The sequence below is a fragment of the Danio aesculapii genome, chromosome 4, assembly GCF_903798145.1.
Source record: "Danio aesculapii chromosome 4, fDanAes4.1, whole genome shotgun sequence".
NCBI lineage: Eukaryota > Metazoa > Chordata > Actinopteri > Cypriniformes > Danionidae > Danio > Danio aesculapii.
In genome coordinates, this window is record NC_079438.1 from 15,138,059 (window position 1) to 15,159,346 (window position 21,288).

General features: G+C 39.6%; 1 protein-coding gene and 4 non-coding genes across 5 annotated transcripts; 3 read left to right on the forward strand and 2 right to left on the reverse strand.

Moving 5' to 3' along the window:
- Nucleotides 1–3,354: 3,354 nt before the first annotated feature.
- On the forward strand, nucleotides 3,355–9,148 carry LOC130222196 (gastrula zinc finger protein XlCGF7.1-like). The gene is made up of 2 exons (XM_056454833.1): nucleotides 3,355–3,500; nucleotides 7,098–9,148. Exons 1-2 carry the CDS (start codon nucleotides 3,416–3,418, stop codon nucleotides 7,712–7,714), a joined length of 702 nt encoding a protein of 233 aa, XP_056310808.1. The 5' UTR covers nucleotides 3,355–3,415; the 3' UTR covers nucleotides 7,715–9,148.
- Nucleotides 9,149–16,357: 7,209 nt separating this feature from the next.
- Nucleotides 16,358–16,498, forward strand: LOC130224124 (U4 spliceosomal RNA). Its single transcript, XR_008837200.1, has one exon. It is a non-coding gene; the product is annotated as a U4 spliceosomal RNA (small nuclear RNA).
- Nucleotides 16,499–17,160: 662 nt separating this feature from the next.
- On the reverse strand, nucleotides 17,161–17,242 carry trnas-gcu (transfer RNA serine (anticodon GCU)). Its single transcript has one exon. It is a non-coding gene; the product is annotated as a tRNA-Ser (tRNA).
- A 1,893-nt stretch (nucleotides 17,243–19,135) lies between these two features.
- On the forward strand, nucleotides 19,136–19,276 carry LOC130224162 (U4 spliceosomal RNA). Its single transcript, XR_008837235.1, has one exon. It is a non-coding gene; the product is annotated as a U4 spliceosomal RNA (small nuclear RNA).
- A 675-nt stretch (nucleotides 19,277–19,951) lies between these two features.
- Nucleotides 19,952–20,033, reverse strand: trnas-gcu (transfer RNA serine (anticodon GCU)). The gene has a single exon. It is a non-coding gene; the product is annotated as a tRNA-Ser (tRNA).
- Between the last annotated feature and the right edge of the window lie 1,255 nt (nucleotides 20,034–21,288).

Below are 21,288 nucleotides of genomic sequence, written 5' to 3' on the forward strand. Positions count from 1 at the left end.
AGAGAAAAAAAGCAATAAAGAGAGAAAAGATTTTGAAACAACTCACTCACAGCACGCTTCTCACACTCGCTCGACTCGACACACCTGCACGCATGCGCACACACACACACACAGAGAGAGAGAGAGAGAGAGAGAGAGAGAGAGAGAGAGAGAGAGAGAGCAAGCGTCAAGTGAAAAACGAGGGAGAAATGTATCAATAAGCCCTGTTCATGTAATATGCTTTAGGCTATCAAGTTGGTATTGGCATGAACAGCTATACCTGTTAACAGGTTTCTTATATGTAAAACGGTCCTATTCAGTTAATGGTCTGGCCTATTAGACAGCTATTAATAGAGATAACTGCACATGATGATGGTCGTTTATTTAAATGAATATGTAACACAAGTATTTAAATTTCATTGTTGAAAACAAGTTACAGGAGTAAGTGCAGTTGTTGTTTTATGTGATGTCCATTTCTATAATTACACCATGGTGAAAAAGAAGTCTGAGAAATGCTGTAATTGGTGTAGGTGGAGCAGGTTAATCACATTAAAAGTTATGCATTGTGTAGATATGAAAGTGAACTCTTGTCATTGAATTACCCTGTATAAACTGCCCATACAATAATTTTACTTGTGATGTAATTATTTTCTAATTATAAATATATAGCTGCATGACAGATTTAACAGTGGATTTCAGAAAGGTAAGACCAAAGCTTGAAATTGCACTATGTGAGTGCATGAGACCAATAGAAGATCAAAACATGAGCTATTTGGAGCAATCGCTCGCTTTTAGCAACGTCTAATCATATTGTTTTATCCCACATTGAATCAACTGCATTGATTCCTTTGTCTATTAGGCTAGTTTCAATTGGATTTCAGAATGTCACTATGCAGAGTGAGTGCATTTTCCCTTCTTCTCCTGATCAAGAGATAAAGCTATATAATAGAATTAGTTATATTTCAGATAATATAAAGCAATTATTAGCAACAAAAGACCAATTTCATAATGATTTTAGTGTAAAAGAATTTAATTTGAAGCAAAAAAGATGCTGGAAAACTGGATCAGATATATGGCACTTTACTCACACCTGATTACCTCTGCAGCTTGTACATAACATTTCACAGCACCTGGAATTCACACAAATGAGTTTGAAGTTACAGTGTTTCTCATCCATTTGTGATCAATGTACAAACAATTATCCAATAAGGCCAAAAGTAGCAAAAAATGGCCAGTATGTGATAGCTTTACTGTGTTAAAAGGATAAGGTTTTGTCACAGGGTATCTTATATATGCTTTTGTGAATGTTTATGCATATTTGTATGCACAAACACAAATAATAATTAAAGGGTAAAACATCTTTGTTACCCTACCAGGTGAATAAGAGGCTTTAGAGAGAGAGCTGAGCTGCTCACACATGTTCTGTTCAACTATAAACCGAAGAAAAGAAAACAAAAATCTATAGACATTTTTCAAAAGAAATAATTGACCTGTTAAGAGTGTGTCGACAGTCTCACAGAAACCAGTAATGAGCTGCATGTGCTTTAAGAGAAATAAAGCACTCTAAACTCACATAAAGAACAAGTTCAGTGATAAATAAACAACTAAACATTGCTAATACTGTAGTTAGCTCATGTCAATGTATTGACCGAACTTAACACAAATAAAATCTCACTGTGAAGTTTAGAAATAGTTTCTTTCAACGAATGATAATATATCACTGTCTAATAGTAAAAGACTTACATAACTATTATATAAGTGAATGTAGTTGTGTGTATTGAGACATCAGTGTGGCTTGAGTCTTCAATACTCATTTGCATCTTTAAACAAAGACTTCAGCCAAGAGACTCTGAGAAGCTTCTACAAAACACACACAACTCTTGTATTACTTTATAACCAGGCTTGGGAAAAATACATTGAAATGTGTTTCAAATCAAAATACCTCAACATAAGTGTATCAACATTAACTACAAAATGCAGCAGCCAAAATAAAAAATATAAGCTTCCCTGAATAGTCCTATAAATCAACAGCAACAAAACAAATGTTGATGGCTAAAGTCAACTTATTTTCCCAATACATCATTACTTCTCCGTAAAACTATGGTTTGTAAAGCTGATGAACTTCCCATCCCCCACAGTAATGTGTCTTGAGTCTTCACTGCTCTCTACTGCTCATTTGCATCTTTATACCAATGGGGTCTAATGGGGGCCAATTGAGTCTTATCCAATCACATTCCAGATCCAGTCTCTCAGCAGGGTTGTGTTTATATATTCTGGGTTCCTAACTGAATCTTCATTGGCTTATTTTGCTGAGTAAAGAGAACAACTTGAGGACAAACTACAGTTTAGATTCCTACATTGGGATTATTAACCAACAACAACATACAAAGAAAAACCCACTGAGGCCATTTCTCATCCCACTTCCTTATTGAAGACAGAAAAGGTAAGTTGCACATTCTGAATTTACCTTCAAATAATATCTGAATGCTAACATTATAAAATGTATTAAATCTAAACATGTGGATGCATTGTTCAACGTTGTATTAAGTTCTTCAGTCATTTTTAAAAGCCTCTTTACAACTATTTAGTTTTTTGTTTGTTTGTTTATTTGATTATAAATATTGTTTTTATCCTGACAAATGGACTGTAGCCCAAATAAGTTTCAACCTATTACATATATAGGTTGGGACCTGGCCAGCAATTTTGGAGAATTTGATATTTCCCCATTCAAACATACAAAGAGGCAGTAACATCAGTGAATGAAAGTGAATGAGTTAAAGCTATGGATAAAGAAATGCAATCGTTTAAAGAAAATGCAACCTCTTACCAACCTACCAGAAGGCAAATATCTAGTGGGGGTAAATGGGTTTTTTCAATTAACATAAATAATGATGGTCTTACAAAACAGAAAGCAGATAAAGTAGAAAGTGGAAAACGAGGGAGAAATGTATTAATAAGTCATGACTAAGAGTAAGTGGGGTAAAAAAGCTAAACAAAAAAGACTTTTATTTTGGCGTGGCGTGTGACGTCATAAGGCCGCGCCACTCTCACACTGTGATTCAACTGGAGAAAGGTTTGTTTTAAATCTTTTACACAGATGTAAACTGACTGATTAAAATTTCAGGTTGTTCATTTAATGCTAAATGTACCTGCTGTTGACAATAATATTTTAACCCTTTATACAACTATGTACTATTTTACTCACAGTAAGGTCTTTTGTGGCTATTGTTTCTTGCTCAGACTTACCTGATTTCTTTTTGTTAATTACTCTCATATAAAGAAACTGTTGAAGCAAGTGTTGAAGAGAAGTTATTTTATTTTTGCTCATTGTTTTATTTATTTATTTTTCTTGTTTTGTTCATTTTAAACAGGATAAAGTGTCCAAACACAGAGAAAAACTCCTGCAGAAGCGACTGATCTCCACACAGTTATAAAGATGGCGTTTATTAAAGAGGAGACTGAAGATGTGAGGATTGAAGAAACATTCAGAGTCAAACAGGAAGATCTGCAGGAACTAACAGGTTGATTTTCATTCTCAAAGACCAACTCAGTCATTTGATCCTCATTCAGATATATTTTAATAATAAGAATACTAAATTAAATCCATCTTGCAGCCCTGAGTGTGCTGCCTAGTTCTCCTAAATGCACATGAGCACTCAATGAAAGACAGGAATGAGTTTCTTTTGTTACTTGTTCCTCAGGTTGTTCATTTAATGCTAATGAATGCACTGTTCTCATGTCTTTTGTCTTTCTTTTTATGCATTATTAGTCTGCCATTTTCTCTACCTTCTTAATATTATTGCTTTTCTTGTTCTCCTACTGTTTGTAAAGAGTTCGTGAGCACTGGCGCTATATAAAATAAAGATATTGTGTTGTAGGTCTTAAATCTTTTTTTAACAAGTCTTCATTTTCTTTTGTTCATGTTTTGCTATCCAATCTGGCCAAAACCCATACAATCACCAACAACCCATCTTCATAAAACCTTAAACTTTTCATTCAAAAAGGTTATTTTAACTCTATTTATCATAATAGTTTAATTATTTTCCCTGCAATAACATTTGTTTAAACGTGCTCCATGTATTTACTGCTGAGGACATCGACCTGGACAGATTGTTGTGCATGAATTAAGTTTATTATAGTTATTAAAACTTTTGAAACATTTGTTAATTTATTTTAAGGAAAGTTTATTTGGGAAAAGTGTATGGATACAAGTAAAGCTTGCTTCTTTACACAACATTTAAAATCTTTTGCTAAGAAATATCTAAAATATTAAATTTTTTAATTACTTATTTATTGGTGACGTAGTGCTGTCGCCTCACAGAATTTATTAGTTATAAAGGGAAAAATATGAATACAATCGAGAGACAAATTCAGATATGTATAAATAAAATGTATGACTGGTCAGTTTTCAATTTTCTAAATCAAAAACTGTATGCATGCATTTTTGTCTTTTTAAGATCTATGCATTTAGATCCAGAGCTTTTTTACATAGAGAAACTATACAAGTTGTGAAAGAGGTAAAGTTCCTAGGAATGAGTTTTGACAATAAGTTATCTTTTATTCCTCATATTAAAGTATTATGAAATAGATGTTTTAAAGCAATGAATGTTATAAAGGTTTTAGCAAAGATCAAATGGGCTGCAGATTGGGGGATACTCTTAAGACTTTATAGGACACTTATTCGATCAAAAATTGACTATGGGAGCATAGTTTATGGATCTGCCAGGATATCATACAAAAAGATGCTTGATACAGTACATCATCCAGGACTGAGACTTGCTCTTGTAGCATACAGGACTTCTCCAATTCAAAGTTTATATACGGCAGCAGGAGAAATGTCACTTTACAACTGAAGATTGAAATTGGCTCTCAATTATGCAGTCAAGCTGAAAGCTAATAAAGACAATCCAGCATATTCTACAGTTTTCCACCCTCAATATCAGCACCTATATGAAGCCAGACCCAGATACATCAGACCTTTAGGAATTCGAATGAAAACTCACTTGGAGAAGTTGGATATTTATCTGGATATAATAACAACAATGCATGCATGCCCTATACCACCTTGCCATATTAAAAAGCCATCTATTATAATGCACCTGTCTCAGTTTAAAAAAGGGAAATCCACCCAAATGTTTATCAGGAAGAATTTATGAATATCCAATGCAATCTACCAACTTATGTACCAGTGTATACAGATGGTTCAAAATCAGATGGACGAGTATCTGCTGCAGCAGTGATTGGTTCAGAGCGTTTCAGAAAGAGTATTCCCAGACAAAGCTCGATATTCACAGCTGATCTTGTGCACTGTTTTTAGCTCTGGAACAAATAAAAAAAAAAGAACAGCAACGGCAGTTGTTAATTTGCACAGATTCTATGTTCTGCTTACAAGCACTTGAATCTCTGAAAACTGATCATCATATGATTTTTAGCATTATAGAAAAAGTGGACCTTTTAAAGACTTAAGACTTTATTATTTTCTGCTGGATACCTAAACATATGGGATTCATTGGAAATGAACCTGCAGATAAAGCAGCAAAGGAAGCCCTACAGTTGAAGATTACAGAATGTAAAATTCCTGTGTCTGATATTAAACCTGTTTTAAATCTGTATATTAATGAGAAATGGGTAATGGAATGGGATGAATGTAGGAATAACAAATTGTATGAAGTGAATCCATTTGTAAATGCAAGAAATAATTACCCTTTTGAAAATAGACATGACCAGGTTGTACATACAAGATGTAGAATCAGACACTCAAGACTTACACACGCATATTTATTGAAAGGGGAAGAAAAACCTATTTGTGACTTGTGTAAGAATATTTGGATGATAAAACATATTTTAATAGAATGAGTATTTTGAAATGAAGTTAGACGTTTAACGTTTTTATTCAGGAAATATTTGAAGTCAAATGTTTGAAAAGGTGCCTTCTGGAGCACTTTTAGAATATTTATCTTTAATCAAACTAAAAGATAGTATCAGACTGTTTTTAGTGTTGCTGCTACTTGTATACTTTTTGTTGTTTTTTACAATGTATGTTTGTTAAGAAACGGATTAGATTTTATGATGATATATTGTATATTTATTATATGTTTTTGCCATGAATATAAATAATGCTGCTGATATGGCATTAAAACATAAATAAATAAATAAATAAATAAATAAACAATATCAATAAGTATGAACGTTACTAACTATAAGGGTGGAGTGACAGGAGAGATCAGTGTTTCAGGTCAATGTTGAAGTCAGAGAAGCTGCATAGTTTGAGTTAAAGGTTATTTATACTCAGGATGACATGATGATCCAGCTCATCTAAAATATCATCAACATGTTTCAGAGGAAGCTGATCATTTCTTCTTTTGTTATTTTACTTTTACTCGTCAAGATGACTACAGATTTGAACTTTTGAAAGTATGGATAAAAACGTAATATTATTTTATATAAAATACAATTACAACTTGTTACTACTTTCATCTGGGTTAAATTCTAGTACATCATTTTTTAACTGTACCGTTAGAATTTAATAACATCACCAAATACAGCATCTAAGCAATCTTCATTCAGTCACTCCACCTCTTCATGGAGATTGTCAGCCTGATCTGGTGTATTAATCATCTACCGTGGGTTCTAGAACTGAACAATAATGATGTTCCAGATGCTGGACATCCACTGGCGCTAGATCCTCATCAATTTAAGAGTAAATCTCCCTTTTTTACCATGCTCTGATGTGTTTAGGTTTCGCTGCTATTAGATTTCGCTGTAGAACACGCTATGTGGACGTAAAGAGCCTAACAGATATTCTACCGGAAACACGTCAGCAGAGTTCATGCATAGAGTCCATTTACTATAACTTCTATGTTAAGCGGCTTTGACACACTTTACATTGTAAAAGCACTAGATAAATAAAGATGAATTGAATCTGCTTAAATGTGTACACGTTAATGGACCAAACAAAATATGATCTGATTTATTTTAAAATATGTGTGCATCAAAATTACAGTGTGTAGCCAATGTTTCCAGTGTCTTCACTTTTTTAGATTTTGATGAGAGTTTTTAAGACTTAATGAAAACTAATATTTTTTTATTTTATTTACTTTATTATTTTTTCATTTCAGACCAAATTGAAGAGAATGAGGGGAGTAAAGAGGAGCAACATCATGTCAAAATTCAGGGAAAAACTCATTTACAGACTGATGGTATTTTGAAGAATCATTTCACCTGCACTCAGTGTGGAAAGAGTTTTGGAAGAAAAGACAATCTTAAGACTCACATGAGGACCCACACTAGAGAGAAACCATTCAAATGCACTCAGTGTGGGAAGAGTTTCAGCCAATCATCACACCTTAATGATCACATGAAAATCCACACTGGAGAGAAACCATTCACATGCACTCAGTGTGGGAAGAGTTTCAGCACATCGTCATCCCTTAATCTACACATGAGGATCCACACTGGAAAGAAACCTTTCACATGCACTCCGTGTGGGAAGAGTTTCAGCCAATCATCAAACCTTTATACACACATGAGGATCCACACTGGAGAGAAACCATTCACATGCACACAGTGTGGGAAGAGTTTTAACTGCTCATCAAACCTTTATCAACACATGAGGATCCACACTGGAGAGAAACCATTCACTTGCACTCAGTGTGGGAAGAGTTTCAGCCAATCATCATCCCTTAATCTACACACAAGGATCCACACTGGAGAGAAACCATTCACTTGCACTTAAGCCACGGTCACACTGGATTTTTCTCTCCATAGACTTCCATTCATACTGTTAGACTACTCCTAGTCCTCCCAGGTTAAAACATCATTTAGAGGCTTTAAATATGTTTAAACAATTTAATTAATTAGACGAATAAAGCATTACAGAGCTCAGAGTGTTAGAGAATAGCAACACAGGCAGTCTGTGTCAGCTGGGCACACACACCCACACCCTTGTCCCCCCCATATTTATTGTTGTCTCTCTTCAGCCCCACCCAGGGGCACTTCAGTAAGAAAGATCCTTCATCCAGATCAGTTTGATCATCAGTTGTTATGCAGAACAGCAAATCTGCACAGAAAAAGTCACACATACACATAACAGAGCCTGAAAGAGAGTAAGCCTTAGCCCCTCCCGTCCGTTATTGTTCCTGAAAATGAGCACACTCTGAAAGTGGAATTGTAACATTTTGTTGATAACAAGTACAGAGGAGTTAACTTCTCGGTTATCAGTCACACGAAGACACAGCTGTTATGGAGCAAGGTTAGATGAGGTTAAGCACATAAGGTTATATCAGGATAAACACATCAGTATAAGCTCATGTAATTAGTTAAAAACAGAGTTAAACTATTAATGCAAGGATTAGTCTAGGTTGGATTAGGATGAAGTTAAAATCATCAAAAAATTCTTCAATACGCACGCAAGTACGTCAGACCGGAATCGCAAGTTCGTGCATCAAGTTTCGCAGCTCACCATGCAAAGTTCAAGCTTGGTAAACTCTGACCTGCGAAATCCCATCACTTGACTCTGTGAGACCAATCAAAGATCAAAACATGACCTCTCGAGACAGAAATTTAAAATATGGACCAATCGCTCTCTTTTTAATGTGTAATCATCTTGTTAAATCCCGACCCTTTTCGCAGCGCCGTACAACAGAATTTCGCATGCTACAACTCTAGTGTGACCGCAGCTTCGGTGTGGGATGAGTTTCAGCAACTCCTCAGACCTAATAAACACATGAAGACCCACACTGGAGAGAAACCATTTACATGTACTCAGTGTGGGAAGAGTTTCAACCGATCAGCAAACCTTAATGAACACATGAAGATCCACAGTGGTGTGAGAGTATATGTGCTTTGAGTGTGAGAAAACTTTTATTTCAGCTCCAAAATTGAAACTGCACCAGACGATTCACACTGGAGAGACCGTACAAGTGTTCACACTGTGACAAGAGATTTAATCAGTTAACACATCTGAAAACACAAAAGAGGATACTCAGGAGTCCTCATGTCAAGATCTGCCATCTCATTGACTCTTTAACCTTAAGGTTTTGTTTTGCATTACTTGTATCATGTAGTTAAAGTGTTGTTGTGATTATATCCTGAGTTCTTTATCTTCATTATTATCCCAAGACCTTTGTTGGTTGCTTTGATTGTTCTATGAGTTACATTTTATAATAAATATTTTCCATTCAGGCTATTTTGTTGGTTCATGTCTCTTTTATGGTGCGACTCAAACAAGCGGGTCATAACACTTTGTAAAATGTGTCCGGTTGTATCCGAGACCTTGTCTTTTCAGTCATGACCATAGGTTAGAGTAGGAACCTAGATTATGCGGTAAATTGAGAACATTACCTTTCATCTCAGCTCCTTCACCACAACAGACAATCACATCAACCTACATACTGCTGCCACTGCACTGATCCATCTTTAAATCTCACATTTCATTCCTCGGGAAAAAAAACCCCCAGATATTTGAACTCCATTTAGGGTAAGGACTCTCCTTCAAACTGGAGATGGCCACCTTTTTCCAGTCAAGCACCATGGTTTCTGACTTAGAGGTGCTGTTTCTTTTCCTGTTATGTCACACTCAGCAGCAAACCATCCATGCTGAAGGTCCATGTCCTATGAAGCCAAAAGGACAACGTTATCTGCAAATGGCAGAAACAGTCCTAGCCTGCACCTAAAATTATATCAGTAACAATTATAATTTTTTTTAAATCAGCCTTAAAAAATAACACATTTACAAAATAAAATGAATAAATAGACATTTTAGTGGTGGAAGGGGAAGGATGGCTTGTTCAACCATAAACCAAGATGGAGATCTCTCAGGATGGATAGACCAGTGCGCGAGATGTCTCAGACTGAAGGCGTAATAATGAAATAAATGCTTAGGAAGCCCCAACCCTTTTTTTTATCAACTGGCTGTTGCGATGTTATCCTATGCGACCAAGGGTGCTTTTTGTTCAAGAGAAATTAATTGTCTAAATTATCAAACTGTTTTAAATATTGTAAAGAAATGTTTACAGGGATATACTGAAGTAGAGATGTAACTTTAGGAAGGCAATTCATTTAGAGTATGATAGTTTGTTATTTTGATTTCCTCAGTGCAGTGGTTATCAATTCTGGTGTTTGTGCAAAATGAGTTGACAACCGTCCCAAATTAATTTGAGCTCTTATTACTAGATCTTAGAATCACACATGAGAAACAACAAAAGCAGAGATTTGGCTTATCTTTAACTGCTTAAGATCAATTTGCACCAGATCAGCAAAAGACAACATTTGTTTGAGTTTCCTTCGCCGACTGGCCTCGACGCAACAGAGCGTTCCTGATTGGTTGGTGACTCAGCTTCAGTGACGTCCTTGGGATTCACTTACTTGTGAGTGGAAGTTGTCGTAAGTTACCGGGGTGACAGACAGTCGGTTTGCAGAAGTTTATTGTGGTTTCGGCGGTTCCTAAACTTTAAGAGTTTGCATGGAAAGTTCTTTGCGACCCGATTGCATTGTCCGAGAGCATGAGCGAGCTAATGAAAAAAGCAAAGTTTTACCGTTGCAGTAGGTTTTTAAGTGATCTGGTTTGACCCATCCTAATGGCACTGTCTTCCAATGAGCAGTTGCTATGTTACAAGATGTTACAAGACAAATACTGTTTCTGATACTAGTTCTTCATTTACAGTTATGCTAATATCACTACCTTTTGTTTAGTACCAGACAATATACATTTCACACGATTGATTAACTTGGTTGCAATAAACACATGTAGTATTCAAAGAAAGCCACTGCCCCAGATGGGACAAATTTTGCAATCTCCTTAAATCTCTGGAATTTTTTTAAGTAGCACACAATTCCTAAATTCACAAATTAATTGTCTTTGAATTTATTAATTGGATTTTGCAAATGATTAGTGCTGTGCATGGATGATTGTTATTTAGTTATTTTATTTAATTATTTTTGAGACTGAGAATCTTACATTTGAGAATCTTACCTTTACATTTAGTTGGGAATGGGAAGACATTCCTCCAGCATGGAACAGTCAATGAAAATGTTTTGGAAAGTGTTTTATAGCCTGCACTCACTCCCAGATTTGAGGCTTCTGGAGGGGATGTAGGCCTTCAGCAGTAGGTGAAGGTAAGAGGGTGCAGTGCCAGTGATTTGAACTTAATATGAGCCTCGAGCGGTAACCAATGCAGAGGGGTAAAGAGAGGAGTTACATGGGCTCTCATTGAAGACCAGATGAGCTGCAGCGTTCTGGAGCATCTGTAGAGGATTAAGGGTGCAGGATGAGAATCCAGCTACAAGAGCACTGTCGGAGTCCAGCCTTGAAATGACAAGAGTTTGCATTAAAAGTTGTGCAGCATGATCTGTTAAGAAGAGTCAGATTTTTCTGACGTTGAAAAGTGCAGATCTGCATGATGGAGCTGTGTTAGCAATGTCCTCTTTGAAGGACAACTGATCATCCAGAATCAGATTTCAAGATTTCTTACCAAACTACATGGGGTAATGGTGGATGATCCCAGCTGGATTGAGAAATTGTGTTGAATGTGTGGAGTTGCATGGAAGGTGATGTAAACCGATATTCTTCAGGCAGTTTGATGTGAGTTAAAAATGTGGAAATTTAGTTGAAAACAGCCCTTTGTAGCGTTTTGGCAATAAATAGAAGGAGAGAGACTGGTCTGTATTTTTCATCTAATGAGGTGTTGCGTGATGTTTTTTTGAACAGTGAGTTTACCTAGGCCTGTGTAACCCAGGCTGGCCCTACACCACCTAACCCGCTCCGACCTGCGATTTGAACCAGCAACCTTCCGCATGGCAGTTGCTCTAACAAATGGGCTAAAGACTATGGCCCCTAACGTCTGTCACCAGAGCACTTTTAGAGGTCAGAGGAGTGAGGTTTACCTGCACAGCACTTCACTAGCTGGCCTCCGTTACACCTGCTTAAAAGTGGTTGGGAATGTGCCAGTGTGAAATGAAGGAAGAGAGTGAATTTTTCTTCAGAGGGTGTTGTTTGATGGAGATTTGGGTTGGATTTGGTGGGAAATAGACTGCTAATTTGAGTGTTTTTGTGTAAAGAAGGAGGCCAGCTGATAAAGAGTTGGTGGAGAAGGACAGAGCAGGGTATAGACCTTTTTCTTAGCTGCTGCATGGAGGGCGCCATAGCAACCAGCGTCTTCCTGAAGAATGGTTAGAACTTCTGTTTATAGAGTTTACAATAGGTAATTTGTGCTCTGAAAATGGGTTTCAATAGCATTTTAATGGATTACGGAGTGTTTATGTGACACACAACTTGAAAAGGTGTATGTTAAAGCCGTTATAATCTGTCAGATGCGGTTCAAGCGCGAGAGAAAAACGTTTTCCTAATTCACGTGTCTGCCGTCAGATATACAGAGTGTGTGTGTTTCCCCGGCCTGTCAGCTGTTAGCTCAGTGGCTCTTCAACACACACACACACACACAAAAACACACACTCTCTCTCTCACACACTCACACACACACATAAACACACAAACTCTCTCTCTCTCTCTCTCTCTCTTTGGGCAGGAGTTGCCTGTGCACTCTTGAAGAAAGCTGGTAACATGGTTCTGGATCGTCACTTATTTTTAATGGACTCTAACAAGCTGAATTTAACTGGTCTAAGCTTTTTACAGATCACTGCTGAGAACATGGTCACGATTTAAGGTTTCAAGAGAACTCGGATTGTACGGGGCCTCTGCTCGAGACAAGAACCACTCCTTTTTAACTCTGCTATGGACCTGGACATTTTTAAATCTGATTCTTTCAGAAGCTTTGTGGTCTGCAAAGATCCCTAAAATTGGACATTTGGTCTCTGAAGGACAATGGATAAATGCTGAGGCCTTAGCCTTAAGATTGGGCATGAGATCAGTTAGGGTGGCTGTTGATTGAAATACGGGAGAATTTGCCAGTGAACATTAGATTGACTTCGGAGGAGGACGCTTCTGTATTTCCAGAGTCGATTCTTTCAGCGGATACAGAAGGATGTCAGGAGACAGAAGGAGGACTTCTCTCTTTTAGAACACCTCAGCCAAGTCTTTTTGAAGAAGCAGGAAAAAACTCTGTATATTCTTTGTGTATAAGTAGTGCATTTCCACATGCTTGAAAGTATGAAAGAATCTAAGTGGCAGACTCTTTTTTGGATCAGATTCTTCTGGATTTGGATCAGATCCAAAGGTTGCTGGAGGATAATAGCCACAAACAGACACAGAGCACACATTGATCCACAGGTGAGGGAGGGGTGTCCTTTTTGCAATGTGGATGGAACAGTGTTTCACTTATTTTTAAATTGCTCTAGATTACAAATGTTCTTTTATCAACTGAATGAATACTGTCAAATGTTGGGAGAGGTTTTTACGCTCAGTCTTTTTATTTACGGGCCTACATACAACAGGAACAAGATGCAAGTCCATGTTTTATTACATTTTATTTTTGGAAAAGCAAAATTGGCTATTTGGTTGTCACGGAAAAGGAAACTGACAGATCTGGGTTTGACTGATGGTTTTTAGGGAACTTATTAAATCCTGTATTAAAATAGAATATGCGTATTATGAGTTGATTGATGATTTGGACACTTTTAGATCTAAATGGTGTATTAATCAATGCCTTTGTGAAGTTGGTCAAAATGGTTGTTTGGAAATACTTGTTTGATTAATGTATGATTGTGAGTTAACCAGCTCATATATATTTATTTTCCTTTTTTTTCTAACTTTTTGTGATTTTTTTTCATTAATGTGTTAAAAAAGTGGTTGTAAATAAGTCTCTCTCTCTCTCTCTCATACACACATGTACACAGCAGTGAAAATGCACGCATGCACACACACACACACAGCAGAAGTGAACACATGCGCGCACACACACACACACACACACACACACACACACACACACAGTAGTGAAGACATCTGCTCACACACACATAAACACACTCTCTCACATACACATACAAACTCTCTCTCTCACACACACACACACACACACACACACACACACACACAGAGACAGTAGTGGACACATGCACGCGCACACACACACACACACACTGCTGCTGTTGACTGCCGTGGATTATGGGAAAATCTTAACCAGTCTTCAGCTCAGTTTCACTGATGATCCAGGAGAATCAATCCTAACCACAGGATAGAGCAGCTCAGTGAATGTGGTCTGGACTGAGTGGATGAGGCTCATTGTGTCTCTATAGATGTTGTAGAAGATCAGAGTTCCTGCACTGTGATCCACAAACACTCCTATTCTCCTGCTCAGCTGCTTTACTGAGAGACGAGTGTGTGTGTGTTATTGTGTCTGAATGAGCAATTGGAGGAAGAACAGCACAAACTCCAGGACTGACCATTAAATCCAAACACACAATCACAATCCTCCAGATGCTCATATATGACATTGATATATCCACATAACCTCCACTCCACACACTTCACCGCTCTGTTCTCCTCAAACAGACTGAGACGAGTGTGTGCTGTGTTTGGATCCAGAGTGAGAAAACAGGCATCTGAACACAAGAAGAGACACATTTATAACCACAGCTGTGTGCGTGTGTGTGTGTGTGTGTGTGTGTGTGTGTGTGCATGTGTGTGTGTGTGTGTGTGTGTGCGAGAGAGCAGATATAGTGGAAAGTGGAAAACGAGGGAAAAATTTTATCAATAATTCATGACTAAAAGTAAGTGGCAAAAAAGCTTTAAAAAAGACTTTTATTTTGGCGTGGCGGTGTGACGTCATAAGGCTGCGCCACTCCTCCACTGTGATTCCATGCTGTGATTCAACTGAAGAAAGGTTTGTTTTAAAACTTTTACACATTTATAAACCGATTGATTAAATTTTCAGTTTTTTTCATCCGATGCTAAATTATGTACCTGTTGTTGAAAATAATATTTTAACCCTTTTTACAACGTCGATCCTTTAACTAAACTCTAGCTAAGAAATATAGCGAAGGGAGGATTCTGGTTTATCTTTATTTAATTAGGGTGATTGAATAAAGGCGATCCAGCACATAATGGAGACTGGTCTATGGTATATACGTATGTTTTTGCAGCTATTTTCGCTGAGTATTACATACAATTTTGCCATAAACATCCTTTAAGATGCTGAGAGGTGCAAGTAAGAAACCTTAGACAGAAGCAGTTGCCTCTCTCAAAACAGTGAAACTATGAGGATGGGATTTAAACCAGAACTTGCAGAGTACAACATACTAACCTAAGCACTCGGCCACCTCGTCACGTGTAAGCACAGCGTTGTGCTAGAGAAAGGATTAACTTTTGGGACTCGAATGGATGTTCTTACAGAAAAGATGAAGATAAAGGTTGTCATAAGGAGCTTTATCAGTAGCTCTGATCAGTGCCCCAGAGTTAGGGCTGATTTATACCTCGGCGTCAAGCTCACGCATATGCTACGGCGCAGCCTACACGTAGTTGCATAGCACCTCGCTGTGGCCGTCGGCGACATTGACGCGCACCTCTCAAAAAATGTAACGCGTACGCGTAGCTCTGAGATTGGTCGACTTGGTAGCGCTGACGAGTGTGGGCGGAGGTGAGAGCCTCACGAGCGTGAAGTGTGGAGTCCCATGAAAAAAAAAAAAAAAGTGTGGAGTCCCATGAAGGAGCTCCGCATGGAGACTGTTGTTTTGTGTTTACCTTTTAATTAAAGTTGTTGCACGTCCACTGGTTCCTGCCTCAAAATGAGCGAATTTGAGCCACATGCACATTAAGGAAGCGTTCAGAAAAAAACAAAAAACCAGCGAAGAAACTCAACACAGAGAAACATAAACACCTACTGCCAGCTAGCGTTTCGGAAGTGTATTGCAGAGCAACAGAAACAGTGCGCAGAAGTATAAGTGCACGGCTACGCGCAAGGCTTGCGCCGTGGATCACGCTGATCACTTGACACAGAAGTATAAACCAGGCTTTATTGTTCAACATTAACTGCGACATGTTTCTTCTGGTTTTGTTGGAGAGAAACTAGACAGAATGCCTGAGTCTAAAAACGGCAGCATCGCTGACCTTGGATTTCTGTCAAAATATGGTTTCAGTGCCCTTGCATTCTTCATTACCTTACCCCAATCCCTGTACAGCCCAATAAACACATCCCAATCTCATCCCTTTTCTCTGCCGTTCAGCGTTGTGACTCCGCCCCCTTTACCAGATTACCCACAATTCTCTTCTCCCAGATTCACATAAGTAGTGTATACTTTTCTTTTAAGTAAAAATGAAACAATGTATAAGTAATTATTTTTGGACAAATCAATACCCTGTTCTGCTGACACAGCATGCACTCATTGATGCCAGAGGGCTGATTGCTGGCAGTTTAAAGTTTGATGCCACCTTGTCGTTGCATGTCCAGATTGGTACACAGAAGAGTTCATAGCTGTTACAGCTATTCTTTCGCAGAGGCAATATCGTAGCCTATGAGGTCTATCCGAGGCGTGATCATTGCTGGTTGAAAACTTTACCCAATACCTCGCTGAGATGACTTGAAATACAGTCAGCTCTGGCAATTTTTGTCAGCCTTTTAATAGGCTTAATGTTCTGTTGAAAAGGATAGCTGTGTTTCTGTTTCATTAGCATGTTTCAACTTTCGTTGAGCTCCTAAACATGCAGCAGGCTGGATTAACCTGTACCATAACATTCTTCAGAATGCAAGCAGAGTGCGTGTAAGAAACCTTCCATGGAAGCACCAGGCTCTCTAAAATGCAAAAGCAATTGAACGACGAGAATGGGATTTGAACCCACACAGGCGGAGCACAGTGGATTTGCCGTCCATCCTTGCCGGAGGCTGGATTAACTTTTACCATAACATCCTTCAAAACGCTAGGAGGTTGCGAGTAAAACACCTTCCACGGAAGCACCGGGCTCTCTCAAACACCAGAGCAAATGAGCGACGAGGATGGGATTCAAACCCACACATGCAGTGCAAAATGGATTAGAAGTGCATCACCTTAACTACTCAGCCACCTCATCAGCAGAATCAATTAGCAGTCCATCGCCTTAACCACTCAGCCACCTTGTCACATATGTTCTCGCTTTCCTGATGGAGGCTGGACTGTATATGTATGTTTTTGCAACTATTTTGCAAAAATATTCGGTAAGATGACATTCAATTTTGCCATAACATGCTTCGAAGCACGAAGATGGTGCGAGTAAGATAACTTCCCCGGAAGCACCGGGCTCCCTTAAATGAACGACGAGGATGGGATTCGAACCCATGCATGCAGAGCACAATGGATTAGCAGTCCATCGCCTTAACCACTCGGCCACCTCGTCATGCATGTAGCCACTTTCCTGATGGGGGCTGGACTTTGGCATATATGTATGTATTTGCAGCTACTTTCGATACAGATGACATTAAATTTTGCAGCAACATCCTACAAGATGCTAAGAGGGCAGGAGTAATACACCTTCCACTGAATTACCGGGATCTCTCAAATGCCAGAACATTTGAGCGATGAGGATGGGATTTGAACCCACGGGTGCAGAGCACAATGGATTAGCAGTCCATCGCCTTAACCACTCGGTCACATACGTTGCCACTTTACTGATGGAGGCTGGACTGTGGCACATATGTGTACGTGTATGTTTTTGCAACTATTTTCGTTAAGATGACACTCAATTTTGCCATAACATGCTTCGAAGCACGAAGAGGGTGCAAGTAAGTTACCTTCCACGTAAACACCGGGCTCTCTTAAACGAATGACCAGGCTGGAATTCAACTCACACATGCAAAGCAAAACGGATTAGCAGTCCATCGCCTTGACCACTCAGCCACCTCACCACGCATATAGGTGCTCTCCTAATGGAGACTGGTCTATGGCATATACGTATGTTTTTGCAGCTATTTTCGCTGAGTATTACATACAATTTTGCCATAAACATCCTTTAAGACGCTGAGAGGTGCAAGTAAGAAACCTTAGACAGAAGCAGTTGCCTCTCTCAAAAAAGTGAAACTATGAGGATGGGATTTAAACCAGAACTTGCAGAGTACAACATACTAACCTAAGCACTCGGCCACCTCGTCACGTGTAAGCACAGCGTTGTGCTAGAGAAAGGATAACCTTTTGGGACTCGAATGGATGTTCTTACAGAAAAGATGAAGATAAAGGTTGTCATAAGGAGCTTTATCAGTAGCTCTGATCAGTGCCCCAGAGTTAGGGCTGATTTATACCTCGGCGTCAAGCTCACGCATATGCTACGGCGCAGCCTACACGTAGTTGCATAGCACCTCGCTGTGGCCGTCGGCACCTCTCAAAAAATGTAACGCGTACGCGTAGCTCTGAGATTGGTCGACTTGGTAGCGCTGACGAGTGTGGGCGGAGGTGAGAGCCTCACGAGCGTGAAGTGTGGAGTCCCATGAAAAAAAAAAAAAAGTGTGGAGTCCCATGAAGGAGCTCCGCATGGAGACTGTTGTTTTCTGTTTACCTTTTAATTAAAGTTGTTGCACGTCCACTGGTTCCTGCCTCAAAATGAGCGAATTTGAGCCACATGCACATTAAGGAAGCGTTCAGAAAAAAACAAAACACCAGCGAAGAAACTCAACACAGAGAAACATAAACACCTACTGCCAGCTAGCGTTTCGGAAGTGTATTGCAGAGCAACAGAAACAGTGCGCAGAAGTATAAGTGCACGGCTACGCGCAAGGCTTGCGCCGTGGATCACGCTGATCACTTGACACAGAAGTATAAACCAGGCTTTATTGTTCAACATTAACTGCGACATGTTTCTTCTGGTTTTGTTGGAGAGAAACTAGACAGAATGCCGGAGTCTAAAATCGGCAGCATCGCTGACCTTGGATTTCTGTCAAAATATGGTTTCAGTGCCCTTGCATTCTTCATTACCTTACCCCAATCCCTGTACAGCCCAATAAACACATCCCAATCTCATCCCTTTTCTCTGCCGTTCAGCGTTGTGACTCCGCCCCCTTTACCAGATTACCCACAATTCTCTTCTCCCAGATTCACATAAGTAGTGTATACTTTTCTTTTAAGTAAAAATGAAACAATGTATAAGTAATTATTTTTGGACAAATCAATACCCTGTTCTGCTGACACAGCATGCACTCATTGATGCCAGAGGGCTGATTGCTGGCAGTTTAAAGTTTGATGCCACCTTGTCGTTGCATGTCCAGATTGGTACACAGAAGAGTTCATAGCTGTTACAGCTATTCTTTCGCAGAGGCAATATTGTAGCCTATGAGGTCTATCCGAGGCGTGATCATTGCTGGTTGAAAACTTTACCCAATACCTCGCTGAGATGACTTGAAATACAGTCAGCTCTGGCAATTTTTGTCAGCCTTTTAGTAGGCTTAATGTTCTGTTGAAAAGGATAGCTGTGTTTCTGTTTCATTAACATGTTGCAACTTTCGTTGAGCTCCTAAACATGCAGCAGGCTGGATTTACCTGTACCATAACATTCTTCAGAATGCAAGCAGAGTGCGTGTAAGAAACCTTCCATGGAAGCACCAGGCTCTCTAAAATGCAAAAGCAATTGAACGACGAGAATGGGATTTGAACCCACACAGGCGGAGCACAGTGGATTTGCCGTCCATCCCTGCCGGAGGCTGGATTAACTTTTACCATAACATCCTTCAAAACGCTAGGAGGGTGCGAGTAAAACACCTTCCACGGAAGCACCGGGCTCTCTCAAACACCAGAGCAAATGAGCGACGAGGATGGGATTCAAACCCACACATGCAGTGCAAAATGGATTAGAAGTGCATCACCTTAACTACTCGGCCACCTCATCAGCAGAATCAATTAGCAGTCCATCGCCTTAACCACTCAGCCACCTTGTCACATATGTTCTCGCTTTCCTGATGGAGGCTGGACTGTGGCACATATGTGTATATGTATGTTTTTGCAACTATTTTGCAAAAATATTCGGTAAGATGACATTCAATTTTGCCATAACATGCTTCGAAGCACGAAGATGGTGCGAGTAAGATAACTTCCCCGGAAGCACCGGGCTCCCTTAAATGAACGACGAGGATGGGATTCGAACCCATGCATGCAGAGCACAATGGATTAGCAGTCCATCGCCTTAACCACTCGGCCACCTCGTCATGCATGTAGCCACTTTCCTGATGGGGGCTGGACTTTGGCATATATGTATGTATTTGCAGCTACTTTCGATACAGATGACATTAAATTTTGCAGCAACATCCTACAAGATGCTAAGAGGGCAGGAGTAATACACCTTCCACTGAATTACCGGGATCTCTCAAATGCCAGAACATTTGAGCGATGAGGATGGGATTCGAACCCACGGGTGCAGAGCACATCAAGATGGCGCCGCGGATGGCCGCTTCGGCGGGGGGCTCTCCAGTGTTTGCACTGTTTTTGTTAGTCTGTCCTGTTTTATGTTTGTCAAACACGATCAGTTACACCAGGGACGAGCTGCTGAACATTCGGCAGTGCACACCAACTAATCAAGAACTGGATTTTGATTTTTGTGGCGTTTTGCGGAACATTGTAGTCGGCGGAGCAGCCGCATTGTGGAAACGCTACAAGACGCGCAAGCGTGGGAAGCGAGCCGGCGCGCTCGTCAGGCTAAGACAGCGCGGCTTCAGAACGGCGCTGCCCAGCATTCACCTGGCGAATCTCCGCTCTCTTCCTAACAAAATGGACGAACTATTTCTGCTCACATGCAAAAACAAGAACTTTAACAACTCTGCTGTCCTGTGTTTCACGGAAACCTGGCTAAACGAAGCCATTCCGGACAGCGCATTAAACCTACCGGACTTTCAGCTGTACAGAGCAGATCGCGATACTGAGTCAACGGGCAAAACGCGCGGTGGTGGGACATGCTTTTACATCAACAGAAGGTGGTGTACGGATGTAACTGTGTTAAAGAAGATGTGCTGTCCTGATGTGGAAGTGCTTTTCATTAACTGTAAGCCGTTTTATTCACCAAGAGAGTTTTCCTCGTTCATTCTCGTCTGTGTTTACATTCCACCGCAAGCACACGTGAGTACTGCACTGCAACAGCTGGCTGATCTGATCACAGAGACAGAACAACAACACCCGGACTCTGCTTTTATCATACTTGGGGACTTTAATCAGGCAAAACTCACACATGAGCTGCCTAAATTCAAACAGCACATTACATGCCCCACCAGAGGCAATAAAATTTTGGACCATTGCTACACCACAATAAAGGATGCATATCGCTCCGTCGCCAGAGCAGCTCTAGGACTCTCCGATCACTGCCTGGTTCATCTTATACCAACTTACAGGCAAAAACTTAAAACTACTAAGCCAGTATTAAGGACTGTCAAGAGATGGACCAACGACACAGAGCAGGTCTTACAAGCCTGT